At 37.9% G+C, this 9,907-nt stretch overlaps 1 protein-coding gene across 1 annotated transcript; it reads left to right on the top strand.

Moving 5' to 3' along the window:
* The first annotated feature begins 3,638 nt into the window (after window positions 1–3,638).
* On the top strand, window positions 3,639–7,264 carry LOC116507054 (p53 apoptosis effector related to PMP-22-like). The gene is made up of 3 exons (XM_032214983.1): window positions 3,639–3,840; window positions 5,791–5,934; window positions 7,056–7,264. The coding sequence occupies exons 1-3, from the start codon at window positions 3,639–3,641 to the stop codon at window positions 7,262–7,264; spliced, it is 555 nt and encodes a 184-aa protein (XP_032070874.1).
* Window positions 7,265–9,907: the final 2,643 nt, after the last annotated feature.

Here is a 9,907-nt window from a genome sequence, read left to right as displayed (position 1 = left end):
GAGGTCAGGGATTATGTTTCTTATCTAACAACATAACATCCCCAATGTAACATCCTCTGTATACAAAAGTACATATATTTCACATTTCCAACCATTCTCAACCATGTCATTCCAAGTAATTTTTATATAGTGCATTTATCATTTATCCACAAATATATTAAACAACATTGAGGGGTATCACACAACTTTGTTTTATGGCCTGTTCAATGTCACTAAGCATGCCAGCTTTACTTTTCTCATAAACCACACTTATTACATTCAGCATCCAACCTTTAGTTAATACTCATGCAACATATTCCATAATTTATTTACTTTATTATATACTTTCTCTTCATTTTATTGTGTACTTAAAAAAAAACATTGAATATACAACTAACTTGAGAGTTAGTTTGGTGTAGTAGTAAAGGCACCAGATTAGAAAGTACAGTAGGAGTTCTAGTTCTGCCTTAGACATGAAAGCCAGATGGTGACCTTGTGTTGGTCAGTCTCTCCCAGTCCAACTCACCTCTCATTGTGTTTGTTATTGTGGGAAAAATAGGAGGAGGAAAGTGTGTTTTCACCACCTTGAGTTTTTGTAAAAGTAATAACAATGGTATACAAATAAACTGGAGGCTAAAACATATAAAGAACAATTTCTGGATTTGGGTATATCTAATTTAATGAAAGGAAGGACCAGGGAGTTGCCACAAAGAAGACGGAGAACTTATTCTCCAAAGCACCTGAGGGCAGGACAAGAAGCAATGGATGTACACTAATCAAGGAGAGAAGCAACCTAGAACTAAGGAGAAATTTCCTGGCAGTTAGAACAATTAATCAGTGGAACAACTTGCCTCCAGAAGCTGTAAATGCTCCAACATTGGAAGTTTTAAGGAAGATATTGGACAACCGTTTCTCTATAATGGTATAGGGTTTTCTGCCTGAGCAAGGGGGTTGGACTAAAAGATCTCCAAGGTCGCTTCCAATTCTGCTTTCTATTCTAAATAACTCTCTCACATTCAGAAATTTCTCAATGAGTTTCTGAAAAATGGAAGCCTGATCAGAGCATTATCTGTGTGGTATAAAGGAAGCTCTGTTGTGCTATGTGTACCCAATTTTTCTCATTTTCAAGTTTCAGGATTAATTCTATTAAATCCCTTCTGAAGCATGCGTAACAAAGTAGGCCCCATGATGTTTTTGCCTTCATTCTTGCTACTTTTCCCTTTAAACAGGACAGCAATAAAAACTGCCCTGGACAATTGCACTAGCTGATGACCTGGCGTTGCCTGGGTATGATGCAATATTTACAGACTTGCACAAACACTCCATAAACCAAATTTCTTTGACATATCATTATCATTCCTTTCAGTACCCTGTACTCTCAGTTGTTTTCATCTTTTGATAGAATAGGTCAAAGTGATCCCATTTTGAGGCTACAGCAAAATCTGAATAATCAATTGTGATTGTAGGAAAGCTGATATGATTACTGTGAACTAGCCAAGCCATTATTAGATGGTTTTCTACCTGAGAATTAATAATTTATTATTACACTAGACTTTGTGTTTGCACCAAGGAATATGCAAGTAGGCATAGAACTCTGCAATCCAAGGCATGCTAAATATTCAGCGTGCTGAAAAATGGTTTGCTGGAAGACCCCTAATCAGGGATGGGTTCCTGCCAGTTCTATAGAAGAGGTTCCACAAATCTATAGTGCCGTTTAGAACTGGTTCCAGCTCCTTCCCCCCACCCGTCCGCACATCATCAAAATGAAGAGCGAGAAGAGGAGTTCTGGGAGTTGAAGTCCACAAGTCTTAAGATTGTCAAGTTTGAACACCCCTGGGGTTTTTTTTCTAAGGGGTTAGGGGTGCAAGGGTCTTGCAACTTGACAGCTTAAAGACTTGCGCGCTTCAATGCCAGAGTTCCTGAGCCAACATGACTGGAGGAGGAATTCTGGGAGTTGAAGTTCACAAGTCTTAAAGCTGTCAAGTTTGAACACCTCTGGGGTTTTTTTTTCTAAAGGGTTAGGGGTGCAAGGGTCTTGTAACTTGACAGCTTTAAGACTTGCGTGCTTCAAATGCCAGAGTTTCTGAGCCAATATTTTGGTTGCTAAGCAAGAGTGCTGTTAAGTGAGTTTCACCACATTTTACAAGCTGGCCACGCCCACCCAATCACATGACTGCCAAGCCACTCCCACCTGGTCACATGGCTGGAAAGCCACTCCCATCCAGTCTCATGGTTGGCAAGCCATTCCCACAAAGCAGGCCACACCTTCAGAAGAAGTTCTAAAAAAATTTGAAACCCATGACTGCCCCTTTCTTCTCTCTAGAAGGCACCTTCCCCACTGTGCCAGGTAGATAAAAATTGTTAACCTGGTAATAAAAGACATACCAATCCAAGCCATGCACCTTTTATGCATGCGTTCAACACTATTAAAGGAAAAAGGGGAAGGCCACCTTTCGTTACACCAATGTCCCCCAAAGCACCTCTGATGGTCACAAATTTCCACTCTTGATTTGGGTAATGTGTGAAAATTAGAATATTGTCTTCTGTTTTAAAACAAGCAAACCTAATCACATCTACTTTGTGGCTCTCAGCCCAGCTCCCTCATGGGTAAATGTAGGCCTCTGGATGAAGCTGCATAAAGCTTACAATTCAGGACTGCAAAAAATCTGGACAGTCACTGGATGGCAATGAAGAACTAGAATTTTCTGTCTTCTGGATTTTTGGAGCCTAGGTATGATAGCTTTTGCTTATTTTCACCTTTCCCAATTTTGTACCCTCCCACTGAGTTGGAACTACAACCCTGAGCATGGCCAATGCTGGTTAGGCCCTAGTGGTTCTGGGAATTATAGTTCCAGGGTTTAAGAAAACTGACCTAAACCTCTCACAGGATGTTGGAAACCATGAAATCCCTCTCACTGGATGTTTCCTAGAGTCCCATTTATGTTGCTAAGAAGGATTAGGGATGTAGTACAATCTGATGTCACACAATCATGCAACGTAAGAAGCTACACCTTTTCTGCCAATACAGCCCTTAGTTGTCATTGGAGAATATATGACTATTCAAAATTAGAACTTTTTTTGCTTTGCAATAAAAATCACTTTGCAATACAGATAAGTCTTTCATATTGGATTTTGCTGTTTAGACTCCTAGAGCTAAGCAGTGAGAAATCTCAACAATTTATTCAATATTTTTAAAGACTGGGACTAGTTCATTCACCAAAAATGCACAGTTCACTTTCATTGCTCTCTTCAAAAGCCCTTCAGTGCTGTTTGTTATGAAATGCTACTGCCATGGAAAAGATTAAATACTAATGGCAATGGGTATAATCTATATTTATCTTAATTAGTAGCTGACAAAGAAGGAGGAGACAGGTTCTAAAATGAGCATAGTCCCAACCCTGAATTTTCTTTCCAGATCAACAGGTTGTTGTAGTGACTTGCTCATAGAAATTTAGGTGGAGTTTTCTTTAGGGCCTGCAAGGATCACAAAGCTGTTCTCTGCTTTCCTTTCTTTCTTCATCTCCACAGCTCTGTCTCTTTTCCATTCACACACATTTTATTTAAACCCTGTTTTCCCAGACTACTAAAGCCATTACAGGAAGACCTTTCTTTTTTTTTTGCTTAGCATTTAAAGTGACTGGAAAAGACCTAACAGCAAGATGGTTCAGTATGGTCTGGATTATACCCGCTGCAGATGGATCTTGCCTCTTCTGCTGGGCTTAGCAATGATCTTTGGCATCATTTCGTTAGCTGGTTCGGGCTGGGTAACCTCACAAACTTCTTCATTTGTGACTGAAGGCACATTATGGAAGTTATGCTCTTTACAAGGTGGCAGGCAATGTATATCTCTCATGGATTTTGGTAAGGATCTCAGTGATGGAGACACTGTAAGACAATTTCTCTGTGTGTGTGTATGTGTGTGTGTGACACAAATTACATTAAATATTTAGGTGCATCATATGCTTTATAACATTTTTGTACCTGTAACTCCAAATAGTTCTTCTCACTGTTATCGTTACTTCAACTTTTTTCTCCATATTAGAAATGCTTAGTAATTTGTGTTTTTTTTAAAGAAGGAATTGATTGTCAGGCAGCACAATTGTGCAAGTAGATGCTATAAAAACCTTCCTTTTCTGGTTTATTTGTACTCTCAGGTTAAGGAATTTGTAGCTGTTATTTTTGTCTTGGTCAGTAGAAAACATAGCAACTTAAAATTTGGAAAATTATGGTTTTGATTTTTTTTATTGGTGCCAATCATAAAGTCTAAGAAATTATTTGGGTACATAATGTGACATAATAGGGTTAAATGATTATACCTAATGGATTTCAGTATTCTGAATGTACTGATACCAATGTTTCCAGCAAACACATTTTGGAAGCATATTAAATATGGTTGTCTCTTTTTGGAAATAGTGTTAATGTCATGAACACTTTTATTTTCTGGCTGATCTTCAGAACAAAATATTTGAATGGTTATGTAGGGTGCAAGCTAAATAAAGTGAAATGAAGGATTAAAAAAAAAATCTTCAGCAGTGAAGGGTTTAACATGCCATCAGTGACAGATATTCTGTTTATACTATGTAATAGGATTCAATCATTTTTGTGTAATAAGTGTCAATCATTTTTACAGAGACAGTTAAATTTTCATGTGTAGAAAATTTAAAATCCTCCAAGGAATTCTTAAGTAGTTTATTTATTTTACATTGGTGGATGAAATCTGAGGAATATACCCAGGAATGTTTAAAATGCCATTCCAAGCAAAAATACTGCACAAATAAAAGTAGAATATTTATCTTGTATGCCATGTGCTCTTTTCATAAAGCCATGGGACACATCTCTTGAATTTGGGTCTCTAAAATCCCAGTTAGTCCCTACTATTCATTGCCCTCAGCTTTTCAACCTGCTCTTCTCAGTTTTAATATCTTTGTATAAAGATTTCTACTTTTTTACAAATGCTTTCATAAACTCTGAGCTGACTATTCTTAACAAAATGTCTTTAACATTTGACATGCCAGGATCTTTTCTGGATTTAATCGGTATAGAGCAATTCAGTATTATATGAGCATCTCAGTTGAAACAAATAAATAAAAAAATACTCCCAGGTGTTTAGATGGTTAAGATTTAGATTCCATTACATTCCTTTCTCTGCTACATTCTCAAGTTATTCCTGCTTTTATTGTATTTTCGGTCCAAAGAAATCAGTGTCACTGTGGTTGTCAATTCTGCACTAATGGCAAGACATGAAAGAGATTTTACGAGAACCAGAATTAATCTGGTTATGCGTCCCACAGTCATTCCTGTTCAAACAGGTTATTGAAATATTAAAATAACCCAGAAAGCCTTACTTAACAGAGACAAAGATATGGTGCCTAACAGCAAAGGTAGTGATATCTTTATCATACCTATTTGGCTGAAAAAAACAAATGCTTACTATTGGCTTTCTCTAAAATTGTAGCTGCTTTAAAATCAAAGAATCCATGAAATAATTACCCCCTTCCCTTTGGCAGATGAAACTATATGGATGCAATGATTGGAGTTCACAAAGCATTTTGAGCCATTTGATTTAGTTTAGCAGATCATGGAACTCTAGCTGTTATGTTTGGTAAGCCATGGCAAATGCCTTACTATTGTATATGAACCCATCCAAATTGTGGTTTATTTGATAACCCATTATTACATAAAACACGGATAAATGGATTGCTATGTATATCCTATCGTACCTTCTTGAATAACTGAATGGTATTTTAGAACTGTAGCTTGCTAGGATGAGGCATAAAAGATGGAACCATTGTTTTCTGTTTTTATTTCCAGCTTGGGGTAGAGGTGCAGCTGCTACCTTCTTAGTTGGATTTGTACTTGTCTGCATTTGTTTTGCCTTGTCCATCATCGCCTTTGCCATCCCGACACTTCGCTTCAACTTCATTAGAGGCATAGGAGGCTTGTGTTTTGTTGCTGGTAAGGCTATGTATCCAAAGCAAAAGAAGTATGGGTAGAATATTGTAGAATATGGCAGAACAGATTTAGTTTGGAGAGACACCTGCTATTTCTATGGCAGTAAGAAAATAACAGTGTAAGTATGAAAAAAGATTTACAGATACAGATTAACAGAGTTGGAAGGGACCTTGTAGGTCATCTAGTCCAATAGATTTGATTTGTGCCATTTCACATTTTCTCAGGAAACTCAACAAAAGTGCAGTATAGAAAGATCTTAACTTACAACCACATTTGTTAAGTGAGTCAGGGCCCCAATTTTTTGATCTTTTTTGCCACAATTGTTAAGCAAATCACTGCAGTTGTTAAGTGGATCATGCAGTCATTAAGTGAATCTGGATTTCCCTCTCCCTTGACTATGTGCTTGTCAGAAGCTGGCAGGGAAGGTCACAAATGATGATCACATGACCCCGGGACAGTGCAACTGTCATAAATACATGCCAGTTGACAAACACCCAATTTTTGGTCACATAACCATGGGACACTGTAAATGTGTTTTGCTCAGTGCCATTGTAACTTTGAACAGTCACTAAATGAATGGTTGTAAGTCAAGGACTACCTGTATATCATAAAAGCAGGCTAATAGGGATGATACTCTGTTATAATTAATGGAGAAAATAGTAGCATTTTTTTTAAAAAAAGCCCAAGCATTGTCTATTTCATTTTAAACCAGGGAACAAGACAATATCCATATCCTGAAATATGGGGCAGGGGAGGAGAATCTAAAAAGAGCCTTTTTGCCTCAAAGTAGGGAAAGGACTGCAGCTTAGTGGTAAAGAACATGCTTTGCTTCCAGTTAACCCTTAGCCTCTTTACCTAAAAACGGTCTCACGTTACAAGGCTGGATCTTATGATACTGCCAAATACTGGATTGCATAAATCATTTGCCTGATGGCATGAGACAGTTTAATTTAACCACAATATTAGATAGATTGGGCAATTAGAATACAAACTACCATAGGAGTAGGATGCCGACAGGGCTCAGAATTCTCCCAAGGCCATTTTTAAAAACATACAATCCATTCTGTTCTTTTACTGTTTTCATGTGTTAGTAACTAATTTTTAATCTTCCTGTTTTTTTGCAGCCGTATTCTCACTAATGGGCCTTGTCATCTATGCTGTAATGATTTCAACACGTGTGGCCTTCCCAGTAAATACCGTGCATGTGTTTGATTGGAGCTATGGATTTGGGTGGACCATGTGTATCATGGCAGTAGGTCTTGGATTCTTCTTTTGTTGTCTCCCCCTCTATGAAGATCATATTTTGGGAAACGTCAAACCTGAATTTTATTAAAATCTCCTATAAAAGTCAGCAGGGTCATCATAGGGAGTGCTCTGACTGTTACAGGTCCAAAGAAGCATTACAGACATACCTTCCAGCTGAAGTCCAATATGCTAGAATATTAGAATATATAGAGGTTTAGCAGCTCAAAAAAAAAAAAAGTATTAACGAGAATTGCTCTTAATTCTTGTTAATGTAGATTTGTTATCTTTTAAAAAAATCTTTTTTACCATTAGTTTTTATAGACAAATAATAACTGAACTGCATAAATTAAACCTTCACCAATTTACAGTATTTGTTAATAATCAGTATTGACTTCCTCCTGTGGCCCCCAGGAACTTCTGCTCCCGACCTTTTGGGGGCACACTTTTAGAGTTCAAAAGCCTGCAGAGCGTAAGGTGAATTAATACAACAGCTACTCTGCTTCATTCCTTAGTGGGAGAGAAATCCTGCTAAAGCCTGTTTAAATTCAAGCCACTAGACCAGTGGTAGTCAACCTGGTCCCTACCGCCCACTAGTGGGCGTTCCAGCTTTCATGGTGGGCGGTAGGGGTTTGCTGTAACTCTGCTTTATAAATTTTATAAAGTAAAGTTACTTCCCTACTTTATAAATCACCATTACTGTGTAACTGGTGGGCGGTTAGAAAATTTTACTACTAACAGAGATACAAAAGTGGGCGGTAGTTATAAAAAGGGTGACTACCCCTGCACTAGACAGACATACCACCAGGAAACAAATGTTAAAAAAAAGACCCTTCTTGATTGTATTAGCAATAGCAATAGCAATAGCAGTAGACTTATATACCGCTTCATAGGCCTTTCAGGCCTCTCTAAGCGGTTTTACAGAGAGTCAGCATATTGCCCCCAACAATCTGGGTCCTCATTTTACCCACCTCGGAAGGATGGAAGGCTGAGTCAACCCTGAGCCTGTGAGATTTGAACCGCTGACCTGCTGATCTAGCAGTAGCCTGCAGTGCTGCATTTAACCACTGCGCCACCTTGGCTCTTGATTGTATTATTACTAATATGTATAAACTTGTCTTCTCCAATCTGTCAACTGCCAATGTGTTGGGAATCCAACTCTCAGAATTGGATGTTTAATTATGGTGACTGAAAGATTTTGGAATCTGTGTTGATGTTCTAATGAAACATCAGTATTAAAACACATGCTTTGTTTGCAATTTCCCCCCCAAATTTAGCTAGCTATAACCATGATGGCAAAACTATGGCATGCGTGCCCGAAGTGGTACTTGGAGCCATGTCACCTGGCACATACAACGTCACCCATTCCTCTTCCGGTTACTGCTACATATGTGCATGTGACGATCAACTGGCCTTTGTGCTTGTGACAGTGCTGGAAACCAGAAGAGCTTGTCGGCGCATGCACATGCATGGCAGTAGCCAGAAGAGTAGCTGGCTGGTGCACATACACGCACCAGAAACCAGAAGCTCATTTTCCGGCACGCGCATGCCCCCTGAGCATCTCCTCTTCCTGTTTACAGCCCAGTTGAGCGTGCACGTGCGTGAAGTTCTCCCTTTTTGACATTTGCTGCCACATATGTGCATGCATGCTCATTTTTCAGCTCAGTGATGAAAAGGTTCTCCATCATTGGGGTATAACATCTTTGTTTATTAGCAAGAATGGGAAAGATGAAGCCAAAATGAAAAACCTTTATGTACCTGAAAGCATTATTAGCCAGAACAGACTGCATGAACTGCACAAATTGTTTCGTTAGGAAGAGGTTGGGAACAACTTAATTTCTCTTAATTTTAGCAAAAATATTTGGCCTACACATTTTAAAGGCAATTCTATTACATTCCAAACTTGTTTACAATAAATAGTAATCTCTTATTAGAGGTTCTCAGATCTGCAAACTAACCTTCAGAAGAGTTTGCTGATGTTTCAGTTGTACTTTTGTATTAGCATAACTTAGTTTTGCCTACTTGTTTTAAAGTGTAAATACATAACCTTTTGTAATGCATGGATGTATAATTGCCAAAATATGTTCGTTATTTTTTCTATGGGAGGAATTCTTTTGTAATATTTTGTTTATGTTCAGCTGATGAAAGCAACACAATCCATCATAACACTGAAAGGACAAAGTCAGAAAATGTATGTATGTATATGTGTGTGTGTGTGTGTGTGTGTGTATGTGTGTGTGTATGTATGTATGTATGTATGTATCTATCTATCTATCTATCTATCTATCTATCTATCTATCTATCTATATGTGTGTGTGTATAACAAATATAACAAAGGCAACAGTAAAAATATTGGGTTTCTGTCGTGATGGACTCTTGTGACGAGCCGAAGGACAGATGATGGAAGCGGTTGGCTTCCTCCCATGATTGGGGCTTACCAGGGGTTGTAAAAAAAATCTAATTATATATATACATACATACATACATACATACATACATACATACATACATATATATATATATATATATATATATATATATATATATATATATTTAAAGTCACAACCCCTGGTATGCCCAAATATGGGAGGAAGGTCACACTTCCACTCTCTGTCTTCGGCTCGTCACAAGAGACCATCCAGACAGAAACCCAATATTTTTTACTGTTGCCTTTTTGTTACATTTGTTATATTTATGCTGATAAATAAATAAAGGGAGACTAGTATAGATCTAT

The sequence above is a fragment of the Thamnophis elegans genome, chromosome 4 (assembly GCF_009769535.1).
Source record: "Thamnophis elegans isolate rThaEle1 chromosome 4, rThaEle1.pri, whole genome shotgun sequence".
Classification (NCBI taxonomy): domain Eukaryota; kingdom Metazoa; phylum Chordata; class Lepidosauria; order Squamata; family Colubridae; genus Thamnophis; species Thamnophis elegans.
Note: the sequence above shows the minus strand (reverse complement) of the source record. Positions and strands in the feature narration are given on the sequence as shown.

Excerpts from the sequence above, each read along its gene's own strand:
- LOC116507054 (XM_032214983.1), top strand. The coding sequence starts at position 3,639 with ATGGTTCAGTATGGTCTGGATTATACCCGCTGCAGATGGATCTTGCCT. Across the intron at positions 3,841-5,790 it reads TATATCTCTCATGGATTTTG|CTTGGGGTAGAGGTGCAGCT; the intron begins GTAAGGATCTCA and ends TTTTATTTCCAG. Across the intron at positions 5,935-7,055 it reads AGGCTTGTGTTTTGTTGCTG|CCGTATTCTCACTAATGGGC; the intron begins GTAAGGCTATGT and ends GTTTTTTTGCAG.